Here is a 24,445-nt window from a genome sequence, read left to right as displayed (position 1 = left end):
TTTGATATGAAATATTAAATAATTAAAGTATTTACGTTGTGATAATCGTATCAATATTTTTATGCATAGAATAATAAGATAAATAAATGATAAAGAAGATATAACTATTTCAAAAAAGTTATGTAATTTGCAAGTATAAGTGCACAATTTTTTTAAAAGTATCTACATGTTTTTTCTTACGCACACACACACACACACACACACACACACACACACACACACACACACACACACACACACACACACACACACACACACACACACACACAAAATGTTAAAAAAATAACTACATTCTTAAAATATAATATTATTATTATTATTATTATTATTATCTTTACTTTTTTGGGAATTCCTTTTTGGGTACCTTCTAACAAACTTTTACTGAGATTTGTTGTAATACTATGAAATATTATGTAGCCAATCTATTATTATTATTTTTTTTTTTGAATATAACTTCCAATAAACTTTTATTTTGATTATTTGTAGAAAATCTATCATAGCGACATAATGCAGCGAACTGAGCATGCGTTGTGACTCGGTATGCACGATAGAGGGGATTCGGGCAAAGCCTCTCAAACGGAGTCCAGGGGGCCTCCTGCTTAGGGGAGGGGGGTGAAGGGAGCGAAGTCTCCTTCCACTGAACTAATTACGAAAACAAAATTATATTTGTAACAAAATGAAAAAAATCAGCGAAAACTTCACACCCAATCTTTGCGTTAGAATTTTTGCTAATCTTTCTAGGATCTATCATTTTAGTATATGATAGACTCATCAATTTAGTAAGGCGAAAGATTACGTTTTCATCTCCAAACCTTGCGTAGAAGTCTTTGCCAATCTTTCTAGGATCTATCATTTTATCTATCAGTAAGGCAAAAGATTGCACTTCGAATATAATAACACTTCATCTTGCACTTCGAATATAATAACACTTTTAACACTTTTTTAGGAAAACTGTCACGATTGCAACTGCGTGCGTCCATTTCCTATTGTGTCCGATTGACACTATGTCCGATTGGCACTGTGTCCGATTGGCACTGTGTCCGATTGCTATTGTGTCTGATTGCAGCTACCATGTGTCCATTTCCTACTGTGTCCGACTAATACTGTGCAACTCCGATTTTCAATGTGTCTGATTGCCATTATGTCCGATTTTCACTGTGTCCGATTTCAACTACACCTTGTATCCATTTCTTATTGTGTCCGTTTGGACCTGTATTCGATCCATTCAACCTGCTGTGTCCGATTTATTCTGTGCGTAACTGGGACTTCCCCAAATTGATGAACTTTTTTTGGCAATGGCGAGTGGCACGTCGTTTTAAAAAATTGATCTAAGACAAGCTTACTTATAATTAGAAGTTAGATAAAAAAACAATTTTTAAATTAATTTTTATTTCGAAGCGAATATCGTTGAAACTATAAGAGATATAAAAAAATATTTCGGATAAAAGTTGAATGGTTTATAATAGTAATGTAAAAAAAATTTACAAAAATTTGTTTAAACAAATTTTTCACCACTTTATATTTTTTTTAAAAAATTTGTATTTTTTTATGGCGGAATTAAAGGTTATTTTAATACAAATACAACCATATATGATAAAGTTATTTTCCGATTTATCATTTTTGAAAAATAATTATAACGTCTATGTACGCATGCTATGCTCGTTCATGTGCTCGATTTTTCACAGGTCGATCTCATATAACGTTGCTTGCGTGAAATAACGTTGATTAACAATTCGATTTAACAATACTGCTAACAATTACTTGTTAAAGTCAAATTAACAATGAGCTTTTCGCAAGATAAATTTATTCCCAAAAGTAAAGCAAAAGCTTAGTAACTTGTTAACGAAGTTTAATGATAATACTTAAATGCTTATGGTTAATGATCCCAAAGTGCTTATGACTATGCTCTAATGCTAATTATCACGGAGTTTTTTCCGCACGTTCATTTATAGGCAGAAATGGTCAGAACCCCTTGCGCGAACTTCTTTTTTAAGAATAAGTTTTTAGAAGGGGAAGGTTCTTTCTCAGAGATGTTATTCGAAACTTCGTTGGCAACAGCTATCTGATACCAACAGAAATTCAATCAATAAATCAATAAACCAATATTTTATCATTCTGTATGATTCTTATATTTTAAAGTTATTAGATTTAGCTAGCCATGATAGCTCCCTCCTTAAGTCATACATAATACCTTATGTTACTACGTGTTCGAAATTGCTATAAATAAATCACGCCTGAGTGCGTGAAGCGGAACACATGATGACGATCCGCGGCGATCGATTACCCTAAATCGTCCGATCGATGGCGCTAGGTAGTCCGTCGATAGTTATCACGCGGAAGTAATTATGCTTCAGTCACCGTTCGAGGGCGACATTGTTTCGCAATCGACGGAATATGTAAGCTATCAATTGGTCGAAAATCACATGATTCGTCGTGTCAATCACTGATAAAACGAAATCGATCCTGCAAGCTCCTCGCAAAGCTCTCGTTACCAAAATTTTCAGTCAGTTGATTATGATCACTGCTCATAGAAAGTCAGCCGTGCTCTTGTCGTATTCATTAGTGAAGCTCGTGTCGTAATTATGCTTGTTCATTTCACTCGTCTAATAACACTACGTTTTAACCGTTGTTGCGAGAGAGACTTCTCGGCGAAACATTCTGAATCATGGCGAATTCTTGGTTCAAGTGATTCAAGTGCCTTTAAACTCAAGAAGAATATTTACTGCGAGCATTCTCAAAGAGCGAATTCTCGGGGACAAGTGCGCGTATTTCAGATTGATGAAGCAGCACGTAATTCGTAAAATTCAATTAAGGTGCAAGAACTTGCGAACATTCTCCGAAAGTGTTGCGAACATTCTCTTAACACGTTGCGGACATTCCCTCATCACATGATCACGCAAATCAGTTAATCTAACTGGTGAAGAGCTATTCTATTTTCTCAAACAAAGTATTGATAATATGAAATGTCACACGTTTACGGCAACTTTTCAGCAAAAAGACATATAGTTTTCAAGATTTATATGCAAGTTGTAAATATTCATTTCTAAATACACAAATATACATATATTATCCTAAACAACTGATGTATGTACATTGCAACTTTATATTAATCATATTACATATAATATAGTAAAATAAAATAAGAAAATAAAATAGAAATATGAATAAAAATTAACAACATTCCCTGATTAATTAATACAATTTTGATTAATATAGTTATATTAGAAGCGTTTTTGAAACAGATTGTTGTCTTGAAATCTGTTTAAAAATTTCTTCTGATATAATTTTATTGCCATTTTGTTGAAACATGCGATATTTCTGAACACACGTTATTGTTTCAAAAATAAGTTTATATATTCTCTATTACCTCTTGAACATTGTCGATGTTATTTCGAAATATTTACAATGCACAACTCTGGTAAAAATTATGGACAGAATCGGACAGAAATAGATATGATTTCTATCGGCTAAACTGTAAGCTTATCTTTATCTGTATAGACAGCTAATAGAAACCAATAGAAATCTTGTCTGTTTCTGTCCGATTCTGTCCGTCATTTTTACCAGAGAAACTGGCACGGAATATATTATCAGCATATGCAGCATTCGTTATTTGGCATATGTTGCCGTTATATTGTTGTTAACATGTTGTTGAATGTGGATAGCATACCGATGATGACGAGTTGCTTTCAAGTCGCCAATTTGCTATCAACATGTTGGTAATTGCGGATGACAAATTGACCACACGAGTTGTCGTTAAGTTGTGAATAGTAGATTGATGTTGACATATTGCCATCGATTTGTCATTATTAAAATTATCATTCCATTGAGTTCAATGCGACAGACATAATGCTGTCTCACCTTGTCCCAAGTTTGTTTAAATTAGTTGTTGCAACGACTTTCGGCTATATAATAGCAAACATTGAAACATTTTGCTATCTGGGTATAAGTGAATATATATATATATATATATATATATATATATATATATATATTTTAGGTGTACAAAAAAGTTCTCAGCTTTTTTTTGTAAAATTCAATCTTTATTCAAAAACAAACAAAAAAATATTAATCAGCGAAATATTCCCCGTTTGCATTAACCTTTTGCCATCTTTCGGGTAGCTTGCGAATTCCTTGACGATAGAAGCTCACCGGCTTCGAAGCGATAAAATCATTAATGCATTTTCGTATCTCTTCAAATCTCTCGAAATGTGTATCAGCCAAATGATGCTGCAGCGACCGGAATAGGTAGTAATCGGAAGGCGCCATGTCTGGGCTATACGTCGCGTGCGGGAGAAGTTCCCAGCCTAACGCAAAGATATGGTCCTGAGTCGCTTTCGCAACATGTGGTCGAGCATTGTCATGAAGCAAGATCACTTTACGATGTCCTTGGCCAGTAAATGGCCTCTTTTCTTCTAATACATCGCTCAAATTGGTCAATTGTTGTTGGTAGCGGTCTGCCGTGATTGTTTCACTCGGTTGTAACAATTCGTAATATAACGCACCTTTCCAATCCCATCAGATACAGAGCAAAACCTTCTTGGCGTGGATATTGGGCTTTGGTGTCGAAGGTTGACAAGGATCAACCCATTTCTACGTTTATGGTTATCATAAAGAATCCACTTTTCATCGCCTGTAATGATTTTGTGCAGAAAATCTTTTTTCCAGAACTTTGAAAGCAAAGTGAGTGCAGTGTCACGCCGACGATTTTTGTTGTCTTCGGACAATTCATGCGGAACCCATCTGCCTTCCTTCTGAAACTTTCCCTCTTCTTTTTTATCGTATGTAAACGTACGGAAATGGTTTGCTGTGTAACGCCAAGCTGTTCTGCAAGCCCCTTTTCAGTTTGTGCAGAGTTTATATCCAGCAGTGCTTGCATTCGTCCATTTCAATCTTTTGAGGGAGTTCAGCACGCGGTTCATCTTCAAGACTGAAATCTCCTTGGCGAAATTTTTAATACCATCTTTTACATGTAGTATGACTTACAGCGTTCTCTCCATATGCAGCACAAATCATTACAGTGGCTTTAACAGCATTTTTCTTCAGATGAAACGCGAAGTGGATGGAAAATCGAATATGCTCTTTTGTTATTGCCATCGTGAACACTACTGATTTTTATGTGCATCAAACGTCAAACCGTATGGCATTTTAGAAGGCCAAATGTCAACGCTTTAAAACCGCAAAAAGGGGCGAAGATATATAAAATTTTAATTGTTATTTCGGTTGTATGAAATCTAAAGCTCAGAACTTTTTTGTACACCAAATATATATATATATATATATATATATATATTGAATAAAAAAATAAGAGATATATCAGTAAGAATAAAAGTAAAAATAATTTTATACTTATCAGTGTATCTGCGAGCGTTATATGTTTGTGCGACAACAAAATTATTAAATATAGGATTTTAGTTTTAATTTCTTAAGTTTAATTTCTTAGTTTGTAATGTTTATTTATCTTATTTATTTATCTATTTTGTTACAGGATATTTATTAGTTTATAAAATATTACTTAAAAACAGATTTTTCCCTACCAACTTGAAATCAAAATAATATATCTAATGAAAATGTTACTAACATAAGCTGTTTCCAAACAGCAATTTTAAATTTATCACTTATCTGTGATGTCACACTTTGACAATTTTGATTAGTCGCGCAAGATCATATCCTTGTATTTATACCATGATTAGAATGAACTTTTATAAAAAAAATATTATTAAATATTATAAATCCTCAAGTTGGATCTGTTACAAATCTATATCTCAAGCATAAGCATACAATGGGTATGAGCGAGATATACATAATATCTAACGTAAACATCCTGTCAAGCTCGGAAATGAGCATCCTGTCTTACCCCGCCTAGCTACCCCAGATTCCTAGAATCAACATCCCCCTTCTACAAGACTCAGAATCTGAGCCTATAAAAATGGGACTCTTCTGGGGCGCAGCACATTATTTTATAAATTTTCATTAAATGTGGATCAGCATTTCTTAGCTACTATTCTTCTAAATTTTTATCCAGTGCGGCCCAGCATTTCTTAGCCCATTATTTTTCAAATTTGCATTTAGTCATTCCCCAGACAGCCATACCCTAATAGCACATGATATCATTCGAATATTCTACACTCGTACTGAAAGTACTGTAGTCATACGAACTATTGCGTAATATACCAGAGAACATTCATATGACATTTTGATAGCATATCATTTCTCGCATATTCTTAAGCTCATCTTCAGAATATACCAAATATATATCCTATCAGCACATGATCTCATATAAATATTCTGTATTTATACTGATTTATATGTAGATCATACCGGAAATATTAAGATTATTAGTATAAAATCTGTGTAGAATATCATTTGTCGTATCCCAAGTAGCAAGATGACATCTTTATGACGATGATTTAAAATTATTTTTCGTCATTCGATGTTAGTGTACTAAATAATGACATAAAATAAACATAACATTTGTCACGAAATATTACCGTTATAAATATATCGTCATTTAATCATCATTTTTAATGAATAAATAATGAAATAACATTATTAATTATTATCTTTCTTAATTAACTGTAATATATAAATAAGACAAATATTTCCCATATTTAATACAATTATTGACAAATTCATAAACAAATAAACAAAATATATGCAACAATTTATAATTTTCATAATAAGAATGATTCTCATTAAACATTAATATAGGTTCACGCATCTATATATGTAATTAAATTATCCATAAGAATTATATATGCAATCAAGATTTTAAAAATTAAAACTATTTATATGACAATATAGTAACATTCATTAACTGGATCTATCATATTTTATGTTAAAATTCCATGTTTACTTATATCATCATTTCAGTTGCAGGTTTCATCCCCTTATAGAAGTTAAGCAACATCGAGCAGAATAAAAAAGAGGATGGGTGACCGTTTTAAAAACATGCAATGTTACAAGATAAAAAATTTTATTACTTTTTCTCATTTTTTTTTATTTTTTTCACTTATTTTCCATAAGAGGTGTCACATATATTATAGATTTTCACGATCTATATGGCTGTCTGAGATATCCTTATGCATGCTCTACATGATATACTATTTTTAAACTATTTTGCTCCTATGGCCATACTGCGATAGTACATACTAGAGATTAAGTTAGTGAACGGTAGTAACGATCTAAGTACATTCCACAATATATCGCAGTACATAGTTCGAATGTTCGGAGAATATCTCGAATATACTTGTATAGTATTCCGTGGAACTTTCAAAATAGACGAGTGTTATTATTAGGGTTATTATAATTATTTAAGTTAGCAATGTGGAAACAAAATTTTCTTGTTTAAAGAATTAAGGCTAGCATTTGAGTTATAAGAAGATAGGATTACAACTTGTCGCCAGTTATTGATATCAAATCTTTTATACAAATGATGTCATTTGAATTGAGTTAACAATGTGAATGTTGAGGAAACAAATTTTTTAATTAAAGCTAGTACTATTTGGATTAGAATAGGTAGACCCTTCAATAAATGCTCAATAAAAGATCACAAAGATACTAGCTTTTAAATTTTATTTTTTTATTTGATCGCAACAAAATTTGAGTTAGATATGGCAATGTCGTAACATAATTTCTTCTTAAAAAATTAAAACTACCACATGGATTAGAGTAAAAAGATTCTTCACTGAAGATACAGAGATACGTACCACTTAGATTCTATTTCTATAAAATAAAAGATATATATCTTATTTAAATAAAGATAATATCTATTTAAATAAAGATATATATCTAATTTTTTAAGAAGAAATTATGTTACGACATTGCCATATCTAACTCAAATTTAGTTGCGATATATATATATATATATATATATATATATATATATATATATATATATATACCCAGATAGCAAAATGTTTCAATGTTTGCTGTTATATAGCCGAAAGTCGTTGCAACAACTAATTTAAATAAATTCGGGATAAGATGAGACAGCATTATGTCTGTCGCATTGAACTCAATGGAATCATAATTTTAATAATGACAAGTCGATGGCAATATGTCAGCATCAATCTACTATTCACAACTTAATGACAACTCGTGTTGTCAATTTGTCATTCGCAATTACTAACATGTTGATAACAAATTGACGACAACTTGAAAGCAACTCGTCATCATCGGTATGCTATCCACATTCAACAACATGTTAACAACAATATAACGGCAACATATGCCAAATAACGAATGCTGCATATGCTGATAATATATTCCGTGCCAGTTTCTCTGGTAAAAATGACGGACAGAATCGGACAGAAACAGACAAGATTTCTATTGGTTTCTATTATATAGTTGTCTATACAGATAAAGATAAGCTTACAGTTTAGCCGATAAAAATCATATCTATTTCTGTCCGATTCTGTCCATAATTTTTACCAGAGTTGTGCATTGTAAATATTTCGAAATAACATCGACAATGTTCAAGAGGTAATAGAGAATATATAAACTTATTTTTGAAACAATAACGTGTGTTCAGAAATATCGCATGTTTCAACAAAATGGCAATAAAATTATATCAGAAGAAATTTTTAAACAGATTTCAAGACAACAATCTGTTTCAAAAACGCTTCTAATATAACTATATTAATCAAAATTGTATTAATTAATCAGGGAATGTTGTTAATTTTTATTCATATTTCTATTTTATTTTCTTATTTTATTTTACTATATTATATGTAATATGATTAATATAAAGTTGCAATGTACATACATCAGTTGTTTAGGATAATATATGTATATTTGTGTATTTAGAAATGAATATTTACAACTTGCATATAAATCTTGAAAACTATATGTCTTTTTGCTGAAAAATTGCCGTAAACGTGTGACATTTCATATTATCAACACTTTGTTAGCATTGAACAGTTAAAAATCTTAATGTTTGAAGATATATATGTGACAACGGATGGGAATCATTATATATGTTTTGTTGCCATCATGTTTCATCATGAAGCTCAAAATGAAACGATTAATTATCTGTTGGTGACATGTTGTTGGTATATTGCTAATAATATAACGTTGCTACTATTGCTGACCGTTTGCTCTTAAAATTTCGTCAACTACTATTGCTGACCGTTTGCTCTTAAAATTTCATCAATTGATTGCATCCGTAAGCAGGCATATTATTATATTCATTACGTGTCTTATTTCGATGTCAACAAATATATGGCAAGTATATAGCAATACATGTAATGCATTAGTTCGCTCAATATGCTATATCATACTTGGCTATTTGAGTATATATATTGTCGCGTACACACACGTAAATTCAATTAAGAAGAATTAAAAAATGATAGAATTCCTAAGATCCAAATCTTCTAAATAATACCATCTATTATCTTATTAATATTTATTAATATTAATATTATTAATATTATTAATTATTATTTAAAAGGTATTGTAAAAGATATAGAATGTCTCTAATCTTATCGAAAAAAAAATTATACAATAAATATACATATACAATAACAAAATTATACAATAAATATACATAATACAAATCTTATATTTTACAGATTGACAGTAAAGTCAAGAAAGTCTTTTATGTTTTATTTTTTAAATATTTTCCTTTATTAATCTACTAATTTATTTAGAAATGTTTAGAAATGAGTAAGGAAATAAAAATTAGATGTGATATTTGTATTTAAAAATCATTTTGTAGTTTACTAACGATTATTTTTTTATTTTAAATTTTTTCGAGTGAAAGTAATCATTTCATTAATAAAGTATTATCATAAAGTGTTATCTTTAAATTTGCTGTTAATCTGCCAACATTGCTAATATTTTACTTAGAGAATATTATACATACTATATTATACGTGCTATATTCTACATACTGTATGTTTATTATACGTATAACACTATATATATTTTTTAGGAATTTGGCAATATTTTGTTAGCTATAAGCTATCTGCCCACAGCAGAGAGACTGACTATTAACATCATGAAATTGCGTGACATCAAATTTATACCAATTGTGTCAAGTTTAAACGAATTTAGTAAGTGTTATCAATTTCAATATAGTATAAAAATGTTTTTAATTAACTATGTTTTTTACAGATCCTTATATTAGAGTATTAATGATAAACGGAAAAACAGGCAAAAAGATGAAGAAGAAAAAAACCAAATTTTTGCGTGCCATTGCACAACCAGAATTTAACGAGATTTTAACATTTGACTTAGCAGTCACTCAACTCGATACTATTCAATTTTTGATAGTGCTTTGTAGCAAGGTAACTTAGGAATAAAAAATTTTAATAATTGTTTAATAATGTAGTAATAATGTAATATTTTTTTAAATTACATAAAGAAATAAAGCACCCCGCACAAAACTACGTGTTTTTGGCCCTCTGTGAAATTGGATGAAATCTTAGTATGTTATAGTTCTTAATTTACTGATCAAGTTTCCTTAGGCACAAAGCTTAAAAATGGCTAGTTTTTTTTGCTACAGTCGTTTGAAATGTTATATTTTATCATTACTATTGTAATTTCCAAATCGGTTTTTTATAATAAATCGAGAGATTTTAGATAAAAATATGCGATTTACTTACACATTTGAGAAAGAGTTATGTGTATACGTGTTTGCCTATCCTGCCTGTGTATATGTGTGTGAGGGAGGGAGCTAAATAGTATGCTACCATTTAGCTTCAAAAGCACATATTTTAAAATATTGGAGTAACAACAAGTAGTACGTACCAATTTTCACAAACTTACTTAGCGCGCGCGCGAGAACACACACACACACACACACACACACACACAAATATAGCTATATTTATATTTATAGCGTGGATAGCTGGATTTATATTTGTGTGTGTGTGTGTGTGTGTGTGTGTGTGTGTGTGTGTGTGTGTGTGTTGAATAAAATTGGGTGAAAATTAGTATGTATTTATTACTTATTGCTACTCCAACATTTTAAAACATGTGCTTTTGGAGCTAAATAGTAGCATACTATTTAGCCCCCTCCCTCACAAATACACACACGTGCATAGGCAAACTGTAGCAAAAAAACTAACTATTTTTAAGCTTTGTGCCTAAGGAAACTTGATCAGTAAATTAAGAACTATAACATAAAATTTCAGTCAATTTCACAGAGAGCCAAAAACAGGATGATTTTGTGCGGCGTTCTTTATCGTTCTAATATATAAAAAATTGTATTTTGCGTCTCCTCCTCAGATCACCAGTAGTACTCCCTCCTTGGCGCCTTTCATTCCACAAAAATTGAAGTAATTTACTAGAAACTTTTCAGATCTTCCAGCTTTCCCGGGCCCTTCGGCCCTATTCAGCGGCCATGATGTCATTCCTTTTCTTTGTATTCATCAACAAAGTTATTAAACTGCGCAAAAAATTCTTCGACATCAATATGGAAAAGAGGAATAGATATTTAGATAACAAAAATAGTCTGGAGAAGAAAATTAAACGATTAAAAAAGGAATTTAAACGACAGGATCGAGAATTAAAACACTTAAAAAGAAAGTGTAAATGTAATTTTAGTTTTTTAGAAGGCGATTTGGAATTTTCGAGAACAAGGAAATATTGGTTAATTGATCGATCAAACGAACTCGCTGAAAGCGAGTGAAGTTCGATCGTAATTATATGAAGCGTCTCGTTCGAAGATGATACTCACCCAGAATAACTATTTTTAGCCAGGGGATGTGACAATCGCCTGCAAGAAATTAATAGATCAGAAGATGGAAACCTCAATGGTGGTTCCGTAAGGAGCGACAGAAATAGAGGATACCACGGTTGTATTGACCAGAAAGATACAACAACCGTTCCCATAGTTTCGTCGTTAATAATTTTCTTTAAGATTGGCAATATTAATGCAAAAGGAGGGAATGCGTAAAACTTATCATGTCCCCAAGAGAAAGTAAATAACGCATCTACTACTGATGCTTCTTTTTATATGATCAGCGAACTTCTCTCTATAGAGTCATTTTTTCGCCTTCGCTGAGTCTAATATTGGTTTGACAGCCTTGTCCATTAACGGAGAAATGAACGCTTTCCTAGAAATCGACTGATGAAAAAACACATTTGTCAGTAATTTGCCAGAGTCCCAAAGATAATCTAATAAGGTCAATTCCGTCTTTTGAATTTTCTAGGAGCATGGATAGCGCTGCTTCGAGAGAAATGATAGAATCCACACATTTTTGCGTGTTAATAAAATGTTCGTCTCGTTTAGTTGCTATCTCTGTTAAAACTAGAATTATTTCCTTATTAATCTTTAGGAGTTCTGTATACGGATCTCCTTCACGAGGATATTTCTTTTTCTAAGTTTTAATCTCTGGATGTATTTGAATTGAAGATCCTGATGGAGCATTCCTGATGAAGGATCTTCTCCTAACAAATTCATGATTTCTTCATTTAAATCTGAGTCATTCTTTGGCTCTATTTGATTGGATAAGCTCATGTTTGACTTATTGCTTGCTTTTGTCTCTATTATCTGGGCGTTGACTTGAGACGATTGATTTTCTTTTTCAGACTCACCTGGGAGTAACTTTGTAAACAATAAGAAAAAAAAAACAAGTTCTAGTATTGTAATGTTACATTGCGTAACATTCTTAGACTTGCTTTTTTCCCTGATGTTCGTGTGGGACTTCCGACAGTTCGTGTGGAGCTTTGCTTTGACTAACTGTCCGTATGGGACTAGGATAGCTCGTGTGGAGCTTCCTTTATCTCTTAGTCCGTATGGGACTAGGATAACTGTCCGTATGAGATTAGGATATGTAGCTTTCTTTATCCTTTTGTCCGTTTAGGACAACTAAGCATTGCTCTCTTAGAACCTATAAAAACTTACCATCAAGAGCAATATTCTCTGTAATGATAGGGCTTTTTCCCCAGCGTTTTTAGACTGCGTAAATTGCGCAATAACGGAAGAGAGGTTATCTAGTTGATTTTGCATTCTCTGTAATTTTTCCTCAATTTTTTCTTTTTCTCTCGAACGGAACCTTGAATTCTTCCTTTTCTTAGCTTTTCTCATCTTTTATAAATATTTATAATTTGATGTTAAAATAATAGATCTTAGAATTTATTCTGCACGTTTAGAAGTCTTCGCACAACGAAAAACAATATGAAGTCCGAGAGGGCGCCAAGGGGGAACATTGAGGGAAAAATGCGGGATTTTTAAAATTTTGACTCTAAACGTTGTGAAGTTAAGCACTGCGGACATAGTACTACTTGTTATCATCGAGAACGAGACGTGCAGTATAATTAACATTCAAGTAATGTAATCAAAGTTCGATCAAGTGTCAAAAACCGGCAACATACGTTCAAATAACGTTATCAAACTTCGAATATCAAGTATCAAAATGCTGCAGACGTTTAACTAACGCCATCAGATCTCAATTAAGTATCAAAATTCGGCAGTATACGTTCAAGGAACATCATCAAGTATCGAAATGCTGTAGTAGGCGTTCAAATAACGTTATCAGATTTTGATCAAATATCAATCCTCCCTACAATAAACGTTCAAGTTCGACCAAGTATGAGCATACGTTCAAGTATCAAGCTTCGATTAAGGATCGAAATGCTATAGTAAATGTTCAAGTAACGTCAGCAAATCTCGATCAAGCATTGAAATTCCATCTCACGGCAAACATTTAAGCAACGTCATCAAATTTCGATCAAGGATCGAAATTCCATAGCAAAAATAAAAAAAGAGAGAGGGAGAACAATGTTCTGCCCAATCGCCTTAATCCCAGAAGTTTCAACATTTAGGATATTAAGATTAGTTTATCGTAACATTCATCATTTTTCAGATCATGAGACCTTGCAAACTATGAAAAGAGAGATATTTCATCGAGCATATCATGCGAGACACAGTCTCTATTCGAGTAATGATTCAACGGATAGCTATAGTTCTAGATCGTCATCCCGGGATAAGAAGTCGCCGAGTTATTTACCATAAACATGCATCAAGGGAAGGGTCTGAAAAATTTTCAGAAGATCTTATTGAGTCAACAACTCTCTTAGGTAGTAAAAGACTACAAAATATGATATTGGATTCGAAGGTGGATCCAAAAATTCTTATGGGTAAATGCTTAATAGTAGATATACAACGAGACCCTACGATTATCAAAGATGTTCGCTGGAATGAAGTTTTAATAAAGAAATTACCAAAAAAGGAAATTAAAGAGCATTAAAAGTATCTAATCTCTGAGAATTGTTTTTTATTTAAGCCTCCAAAACTTAACTAAATAGCAGCCATACCTCTTTTAAAGCCAATTATCTCTCGAGATAAGCAAATTGTTAAAAAACAACAAAGCGTATCCATATGTCTTGTGGCTTTAGGATCAACAATCTTGAGATTTTATTTAAAGAAAGACATAGACAGATTTTCCATGATTAAGATACTCAGTGATATCGCACGATTGTCGCTTGTTGATCTTCAACGGGACGAAACACGGCGCCTTTTAATGCTATCTCACAATCCAATAATGAAAGAAACCCTAAATGCAACTAAACCGAACGAATGGCTATTTGGCAGTGAGCTAGTTGAAATAATGAAAGTCGCAAAATCAGTTGGAATCATCGTTTATCGTGACAGAAACCTCAAAAAGTTACAACACAATTGTTAAGCCGTTGCATTAAAGATATTTTTAAACAAAGCAGTAGACACAACAGGCCCAAATAAGAAGGGAGGGTGTGCGTCACGGCGGGGCCCGACCACGAACCAGTCGTGAAAACTCGTAATTATTTTGCGAAAAAATACCACCTCAGCCAGGAATCGAACCTGGATCTCCTGCTTACCGGGCAGGCATCTTATCCTTTCGACTACCGAGGCATGTGATGATATTTATCGCAAATAACGTGTTTAGAATAACACGTCAACAATACAATGATACATATATATATATTACAATATACATATATACATGTATTCTTTCGAATCCCCACGACCGGTACTCCAGAGAGATGATGGTCATATTCTCTCGATGGATGCAGGTCGGACTGCAGCGGCGACACCCTCCAACGCCATTGGCAAATATACAAATAATCCTCCTGGAGCACGACAGGAGAGATATCTTCTCAGCATATTCGACTCGTCATGCTTCAACATCAGCTAAACGGAATAAGTGTGGATATTATTAGGAAAACCCCTGGATAGACAGAATCGTCATAAACGTTTACTAAGTTTTATAATAAGCAAATCGTTAATAAATTAATTAGAGATAGTTTTGCTAAAGCTATATTATCTATATCATTCTTAAATTACCAATAATTTTTATTATAGCACAGTTTAATAAGCAAGTTTTCTTACCGTACGGTTTTAAACATTTACGACTGGTGATCTGAGGAGAAGGCGCAAAATACAATTGAATGACTAAACGAATTAACCACGTGAAGTTCGGTCTCAGTTGTATGAGTGCCTTCTCCGAAAGCTCATCCCCACCCTGATTAAATCCTAATTCATTCTTTGACAAAAGAAACCCCAAATTATAACGTACGTAAGGCTTTAAAGAAATGACATTATAGCCGTCGAGTAGGGCCAAGAAGCTAGGGAAGGCGAGAAGATCTGGAAAGTTTCTAGTAAATTGTATCAAACCTTGTAGCATGACGGAACTACGGCTGGTAGTCTTCGAAGGAGATATTCATACAATTGGGACAGAATATCACTTGATAAATTCGTTTCATTATTAATGTAATAAATAAACATTATTCATACAATATACTAAATTAAAAGTTTTTGATTAGTTCCACTAATATGCGAATATATTTTATGATAATTGTTATGTACAAGGCGATCCATTTTAAGTAATCCATTATAATATCTCAAAATCTTTAAACTTAAGACAAAAATTCAAAAAATAACGAATCGGGCTCGACAGATAAACATTTAACAATACAATAAAGGACTATACGAGCCAAGCTGAATGAGAATTGCTAATTTATTCTTTTAATATCAATTTACAAATAAGATCGCGATAAACATAAACAAAAAACAAACGTTTCGATTCTTTTTGTGGTCTTCATCAGTGTGTAATCTTGGATTAAAATAACCGACAAAATATTCGTAAGTAACTTATTCTAAGGAATGATACGCTTTACGGTTTTCGACGGTGTAAAATGATTGCTTCGCATCGCGCAATTGGTCGCAATTGTGATCCTCGTGGAGCAAATTTCGATAAGATATGTTGTGTCGTTCGCTTCCCTGTGTGCGCGTAGCCAACGGCTTGTCATCAAAAAAAGATTATTGGAAGAAAAAGACACTTTCACCGTGTAAGTCCTTCTGATCTATATATTATTGGGTTTTATATATCTTACACTTAATCTCTTTACACCTCTGAGCGCATGTCGTTGCTCTCGCCCTGCTGCACGTGCCCTCCCGCGCGGGAAATACAACCTACCAACCATCCGATATTCCTCCCTTACTTAAGATCGATGCTTCGCGTAGGATCGAGTTAAAATTCAGTAATTAGGGCGCGTACGTGAAGACAATCGTTTTGAACGACGTAAGACGGATTTCGTTGTTAGAATGCCGGGTCCCGTGTCTCGTACAGGATCTCTGTTTTCCTCAGTAGGCGTAGACGTGCCGGTCTGGTGCTGAATTTCTATCAAGCTTGGGACAGATGGAAAAATATCCATATCAGCTGCGTGAACTTTATCTGCATGCTTTGGGCAGACGGTTCCATATCTGGTTGAAATGTCGTGTCACGGTACCATTGTCCGTGCGAACCTAGGCCATGGTCTTTCCCACGAACTTGATAATCGTTCCAGATATGTAATTCCGTCCGTTATGTAATTGTATCACTTCTTGAAGTAATGCCAATTTTCGATGTTTTGCTCCATGAGTTTGTTGAATTGTCTTTTCATTCGAATTGTCTTTTTCCTGTTGAGGGGAAGATGTTTACACCTGATGTACGGGAAGGAATATGTCTAGTGGAGTGCGGAAACGGTATCCGAAAAATAGTTCCACCGGCGACTTGCGATCTGGAACTGCGTTACTTGGGGTATAATTGTAAGTGTACAGAACTCTGTCTAATTCAGCTTTTCGTTGCGAGGGTGAATACAATTCCAAGGCGTTCTTCAGTGTTCTGATCATCCTTTCAATTTGTTCATTTGATTGAGGGTGTCCTAGGGGACTGAACAGGTGTACAATATTAAAATCGGTAAAGTTGTGCAAATTCTTCTGTGGTGAACTGAGTGCCATTATCCGATATTATGGTGTCTGGTGGGTCATAGCGGAAAAATAGACGACGTAAATATGTGCAGGTGGCAGATGCCGTAATGGTACTGACCCACGCTACGTCGAGAAAATTCGAATGACTGTCGACAGTGATGAGTATCCATTTCCCCTGGATCGGTCCTGCAACATCCATATGAATTGGAGACCATACCTTATTGGTGGGTGACCATGGACGTAACGGTTCCTTGATAGGTTTGACTGTATTCGTGCAGTGGTTGCACGACTTGACAAACTTCTCAATGTCCTTATGCATGTTCGGTCAGTAAAAATATCGATGTGCGAGCTGCACCATTCGTCTCATGCCCGGATGTCATGTATAGCTGTCGTAGAATCATTGGACGTAGAGTGGAAGGGATAACGACTCGGTTGTCGAGGACAAGAATATCATCAACAAGAGCTAAACACTCCGTCTTCGATAGTATGATATCAAGTCGCTGTCCGTCAAGTTCGAATGTATCCAGTGTGTCTCCAGTCGATCTCTGCTAGACGTCGTTTGTGAATGTTGTCTGTTGAAGTTGACTGATGAGTTGTACGATGTGGTGTAACGATACGCCTCCCGCGCATCGTTCTAATCATAAGTGCGACCGAGCTCCGCGCCCGCTACTGAACACACCGACCGACGTGCGCGCCCATGATACCGAACGCATCGACCGTTGTGCGTGCAATCGAACACGCACTCGCCACGTGCGTGTCAAACACCGCCGACGACCCGCGCTATTTTGTTACAATACATATAATAAACGCGGCTGAGCCAGGATAAAAGAACTAGATCGATCCGATCCTCTGATCTGTTCATATCTCCGACCGATACCGATAAACCGAGACCAGGCATTCTGATCTCCGCCGAGCATACTCGACATCAAGTATCATCCATCCATAAAAGTGAAAAACCGATGAACACATCCGCGCACCCGAACTCGCACGACACGCCCGGCGAGGACGGATCGTTATAGTGGTAATAACTCTGTTGATTTGTGGACTATCTGCCGTTTCAACTTTGTATAACGAGGCGATTATTTCTTTCAAGTCTGAATCGGAGTCATCTTGGCGAGCTTGCTGAATAAGTCTTGACAAAGTATTCGCTTGACCAAAGTCGGTGGTTTTTGTGTATTTAATAGTAAAATCGTATCCTAATAAGCGGAACGCCCAACGTTTGAGACGGTTTGCCGTACGAGTCTCTAGTCCTTTGGTTTTCGAAGTTCTGAAGAGAGCCAGTAGTGGACGATGGTTTGTTTGTAAGATGAAATGACATCCGTATATGAATTTCTTGAACCGTTCGATAACAGTAACGAGTGCTAAGGCTTCTTTTTCGATTTGACTATACTGTTGGGCCTTATTCAAAATTTTTGCCATGTGGAATACCGCCTTTGTTTGTCCGTCTGGCTAGCATTGTAGGAGTACGCCTCCTATACCTGTTGGACTCGTGTCTGCCGTCAATTTTTGTTGAGGATCATAATACGTCTGCAAAGATCCGGAGAGGTTTAATTGTGTGTTTAATTGTCGAAAGCCCGTTGTTACGATGATTCCCAAACGAAGGGAGTATCCTTCCCTAGTGCTTCGAATAGTTCCTTGAGTCGGTGTAGATCTGGTAAAAATTTCCCATAATAATTTATTAGTCCGAGAAGTGAGCAGACTTCTTTGCTATCCTATCGTGTCCATAGGGCCAGTATTGGTTGAATACGAGCTGGGTCCGGTTGAATGCCTCTGGAATTAATTATAAATCCCACGTATTTAACCATGTCCCTGTGGAATTTACACTTGTCGGGACGAAGATGGAAGCCCTATTCCTATAGGCGCGTTAAAACCGCATATAAGTGTGCGTCGTGTTCGAATGCTTCCAATAACAATAATGTCATCTAAGTACAGTAAGCCAGTAAGCCAGGAATGTTGGCGAGAGTTGTTTCAAGGTACGCTGAAAAATCGCCGGTGCGGTTTTTAGTCCAAAAACTAAACGATTATAGACGAACAAGCCCCGTATTTATAGTTGTCAGCCATCGACTCATCCAGTTCTACGTGTAGATAGGCGTCTGATAAATCCAGTGTCAAATAAATCGAATTACTTCGTAGTTTGGCGAAACTCTTCGATGTTAGGCATAGGATAATCTTCATTCTCTAGAGCATCATTGAGATCTGTGGAGTAATCGGCACAAAGACGAATCTTACCATTTTTTTTCATGCGACGACGATCGGTGCTGCTTACGCGGACGATTCGAGCGTTAGGATCCCATCGTGCACCAATCGATCTAGTTCAGCGTCAAGTGATTCTTCCAGAGCGAGGAGGATGGGTTGTCGAGTAATGTAGACGAGTTGCGCTTCTGGTTTCAATCTAAGATGAGCAGTAGCCTTTGTATATTTGCCGATGGTCACTGAAAAGTTCTGGGAAACTATTCCTAAAGGAAGGACTCTTGATTGTATTGATGCAATACTGATTGTCTACGATGCCGTGATCATAAGTAGCCAGCTCGAGTTCAATAGCTCGCGCACCAATGAGAGCCGTATGAGGGCGAACAAGGACGATAATTGGAAGTATCTTTTCCTTTCCCTAGCTTGTACCTGAAAGTGGCGTAAAAGAAACCGAAGGTTGGTAGAACGGAGCCGAAAACGTTTGTGCAAGTCGACATGTAAGGTGAAGTTCTGAGTAACCGAGTTTTGCTCAGATTTTTGTTCCGATGGCGGTAATGTCAATGCCCGTGTCTAATTGCATTCGAGTCACATGGCCGTTGAGAGTAAGGTCAATAAATTTTCGATGCTTGTGTCCTCCTCCAAGGATACCCTTCAATTTCGTCGGACGTGATTGTGATTTGTTTGCTGAGAGGCAGACTTTTGCGATGTGTCTCTGTTTTTGGCAAAAACGATACGTGGTTTTTTTAAAGGGACAATCCTCTCGGTTGTGATTTGTGTTGCTGCAACCGCGGCAGAGTGGAAGAGGACATGCGCTGGAAGTAGGTGACCGTTGAACGCGGCCTTGTTTGTTCAATGGCTTACGTGACAGTGGTTGCTTAAAAGCGTTAATTTCGATGGGACGACGTTCCTCTACACTATAACGTCGGCGGTTCTTTCTGCGTGCGCGTAGCAAATGTCGCGTATATCCTCAAAAGTGCATTGTTCCTTTTCTGCGACCATTTTGAAAAGAACGGCTCGCTCTGTTTTGTAGGCTGGATCACTGAAGACTAGTGTCGCAAAGAGGATCTTTAGTTGATCTAGACGGAAATTGTCAATCTCAAATACATCGCCGAGGACGTTGATGCGGTTTAGGGTCTCGACGACTGTTGTTGGTGACTGGGCACAAAAATTAAATGCTTCAAAACGACACTAAAACAGAGTTTTGTTATCGTGAGACTATTTCTTAAAGTGTTGACCAATTCGTCAAACCGCAAATCAAGCGACTTCTTGGGCGAAAGTCGATCGAGGAGGCGTTAATACTCATCATCCCCAAGGGCGTTGAAGAGTAGTTCATTGCGTTCCACGCTTGTTAGGCCCGTCATATCGTCGTCGAAAGTACCTTCATGACGTTCGTATCACAGGATAAAGGTCTTACCTTTAGAGGGATCGTGGACGAATTTTCCGAGGCGATCAGTCAGGTTGGAAAATTGCGAAGAGCGAGCCGGAGGAGTAGTGATGTCGGCGGCAACTGACGACGTCGCATGTGAGGTTAGAGACGCCTGTCCGCGAGTATGAGCTGTGAGAAACTCTGCCATTTGTTTTTGTGACTCGGTGATGTGTTGAATTAGGATGTTGACCCTGGGCGATTTGCTGCTGTTCTTGGATGAGGACAGTGATGAGGACAATGATGTTCCATGGACGTCGTGAGGTCCGGAAAAGCCACAGCACCAATTTGTTGTACCGTTCGCTTCCCTATGTGCGCGTAGCTAACGGCTTGTCGTCAAAAAAAGGTTATTGGAAGAAAAAGATACGTTCACCGTGTAGATCCTTCTGATCTATATATTATATTTTTTATATTTATCTTACACTTAATCTCTTTACATCTCTAAATGCATGTCATCGCTTTCGCCCTACTGCACGCGTCCTCCCGCGCGGGAAATACAACCTATCGATTATCCGCACCAGACAATTGTACGATCAGGCTTAACTCAAACTATCTCGATTCTATATGAAATCGATAAAATTACTTTTAAATTGCAAATTTAAGATGGTACAAGTGTAAGAAGAAAATGTTCGGTCAAATTAATCATGAATTTAAAATTTAATAAGAGTACAAACGGAGTATAGAAAAATTAGTCGTAAATTAATAATAGTCAAAACCGAAAACGATATCAAATATAATCGTCAAAAAAAAACATTGTTATTTATAATGAAAGGATCAGATATTTATGGTCAAAGTTAAAATGTTAAATAAATAATTAAGTGAACGATAAATAAAAAATTAAAAATAACTTAGGCCCTAGTAACAGTATAAAATAAATATATTATAATAAATTAATTATAAAGTGCGGTACCTGATGGTAAAATTGCGAAGTGTTAAGAGAAAAATATCTATAGACTGTAGGACTGAAACTCCTCGAACAACATTGTGAGCAAATGATGGCGTATGCTAACGAAGATCTAATTACAGGAAGAGATAGTGGGAAAAAAGAAGGGGATTGGTAGGAGAAATAACGATGGAAAAGACGGGAAGAAATAAAGTGATGAAAATAAATATGGGAGAGGAAGGGGGTTAAGAGAAAGAAAGGGAGTTAAGAATAGGAAGATATGTATTTGAGAGAAACTCCGTGTCACTCTGCTTATTTAAACTTTTCTGTTGTTTTTTAATGTATACCATTTCAGAAATAGATCTCTTTTTGAGATTGGGTTCTTTGTCTAAGATTTTTACGTTATCCAATCAAACGAATGACCCTCAGCTATGCGGTGTGCTGTGACGAAAGAGATCCACTTTTTTTATTAATATCAATATGTTCGTGAATCTTCGTTTTCAATTGTCTTTTTGTTTGTCCAATGTAAGTCGATTCACAATCATTACAACTGATCTTGTAGACAACCCCTGTGATAATCTGTCTAACTTGTCTTTACCAATAACAATAAAGTATTTGAGTGTATTAGGAAGGGAAAAGGCGACTGTGAGATTATATCTTTTAGCCAGTGCTCGGAAATTTTCAGAGACATTTTTCATAAGGTACGCTAAAATAGGATTTCTTATTAGTGGTAGGATTTTCGGCGTTAGGATCTATAAGTTCTTGTTTTTTGTAAAAAAAGGTATTTCAGTTTGTAGTTGATCGTATTTAAATCCAAAGAATATCCATTTCTCAATAAAATGGATATGGCCTTTTCTAAGTTTTTTGAATGGAATTGAGGATGTGATAGACCAAAAATTGAAGAAATGAATAAGACCACTATGTCTACGAGACCAAAAAAATAACCTTTTTTGTGTTCTAAGAGATGGTGGGAACTGTAGTTGAGGTATCTTCCTGAAAAAGTAGGTTGTGGTAACTGTTACGTCCAACCCGAGGTAAATATATTTTTATATATTTTTTTTCTTAATGGATGGGGCTTGGAAGGACGCTCCAAATACCCTCTCGCAGGTGACCGCGCTGAGGCGTCCCTACGAGTCGGACACACTGTGCAGAGCCACGAGTGCGAGTCAACGTCTTGAAAAAGACGCTATGACTTCGACTGCGTGACGTGCGTTCGTCGGTAATTTAGGCAAGAGAATTTAATCTCTTTTGCCAGGGATAGGACCATGCGCGAATCTTGGGATGACGAGGAATGAAAGAGGGAGTGAATAACTAAACGATAAATAATTTAAATTTTACATATAATTAATAATTTTAAGATGATACAAGGTTAATTACGTATCGACATCGTATACAAGATCGTACATTAGCTACAAGACCGTATCATATTTTTTCGTTGGAATATATTTATTGACGATATATTTATAAAAATATAAAACAGGAAGGGTGTTACGTACAGAAATTCGTGTGTTCTAGAGATCGACGGATGTATTGTTTGGTTTTTCTGTGTATAATTCTATTAATCTATTGATTTAGTATTTTAATTTGTTATTAATTTATTTTAAATTGTATGTTGTTGACTGTGTGTGTTCTGAGAGGAGGTCGGGTTTTCGCTAGTGAGGTCTAGGAGAGGAGGGGAAGGAGTCCGTAGTTCACAGAACTCGTCCAAGGATTTCAGGAAATCTGAGTATGTCTGGAGGTGGCGCTCTGGGAAGAGTACACTGAAATCTGGGGGTGATCCAGATTCAGCTTGGTCTTCAGGTTTGATCGGGGAATAGGATGGAGGAGAAAGATGTAAATAATTGGGTCTCCTGCTGGAACAACTCGTGGTTTCTTGATGTATTAAAACCTCGGATGTCCCAGGCAAAGGATAGCTTCCCGTCTGGCGAGCTCGCTTGTTCCGACGGTAATGGAGCCTCTTCAGGGCTCGCCTCCGTCTTTGAGCGTCGGAGAGTGTGGATGATGCAGCTTTCACTAAAAAGGAATGGATTTGGAATATGAAGGAAATGTCGTTAGTCGCGAACCTTAAGGCTATCTCTGAAATATTTCAGGAAACCGAGAGATCCGAGAGGAGAGAAATGGAAAAAGGGAAAAAGAAAATTGTAAGAGAGGAGAGAAAAGCCAAAAGAATAGATTTCCCGAGTTACTCGACAGCCATGAACCTGCTGAGTGCTCCGCAACGCATAGGGAGCCCGAGAGATTCGACGGCTGAAGCCAACAGGGAAGAAGCAGATTTTTGCCAAACTATTCGGCAGCCATGAACCTGCTGAGTGCTCCGCAACGCATAGGGAGCCCGAGAGGTTCGACAGCTGAAGCAAAGAAAGAAAGAGAAAAGAAAAAGAAAAAGGGAGTAGACGTGTAAGGAGAACGGCAGAGGATAGAAAGGATGAATGAGAAAGTATAAGGAGAAGAGACCCGAAAATTATTACTAAGAGAATTTTTTATGTGTAATTAAACTTACTTTTATTCTGTAGAGTTGAGATCTGCGAGATAAAAGCGGTAATAGTGTCGTTAGGAAACTTGATCGCTTGTTCTTGTTGGTTGTTTTCAACTGACACTGACTAAATTATTGATAACTTGAATTATCGACAAACTAAAACGAAATATTCCGACCGTGTAAAGAAATGGGACGTTGCAGAGAGAGTGACTTCCGTGCCTTTAAGGGCACTATATATATATATATGATTTCGTTGAGGAAAACATCTGTACACGTATTGTTTTTCCGTGATTAGGATAA

At 35.7% G+C, this 24,445-nt stretch overlaps 1 protein-coding gene across 13 annotated transcripts in view; it reads left to right on the top strand.

Moving 5' to 3' along the window:
* Syt20 (synaptotagmin 20) overlaps positions 1–24,445 on the top strand; it is a 238,264-nt gene that overhangs the window by 108,448 nt on the left and 105,371 nt on the right. For 11 of the 13 annotated variants that reach the window (XM_089073012.1, XM_089073010.1, XM_089073021.1 and 8 more), the window contains 3 exons: positions 9,932–10,052; positions 10,114–10,286; positions 11,303–23,945. In XM_089073012.1, coding sequence (XP_088929138.1) covers positions 9,932–10,052; positions 10,114–10,286; positions 11,303–11,632 — 624 coding nt within the window. In that variant the 3' untranslated portion in view covers positions 11,633–23,945. Of the gene's footprint in view, positions 1–9,931; positions 10,053–10,113; positions 10,287–11,302; positions 23,946–24,445 lie in introns of those variants that run through there. The other 2 variants (XM_089073016.1, XM_089073017.1) reach the window with 1 other exon arrangement.

This window comes from Pogonomyrmex barbatus, unplaced genomic scaffold (assembly GCF_055798465.1).
Source record: "Pogonomyrmex barbatus isolate J1 unplaced genomic scaffold, ASM5579846v1 scaffold14, whole genome shotgun sequence".
NCBI classification, from domain to species: Eukaryota; Metazoa; Arthropoda; class Insecta; order Hymenoptera; family Formicidae; genus Pogonomyrmex; species Pogonomyrmex barbatus.
The sequence above is the reverse complement of the archived record's forward strand: the minus strand, read 5'-3'. Positions and strand labels throughout refer to the sequence as shown.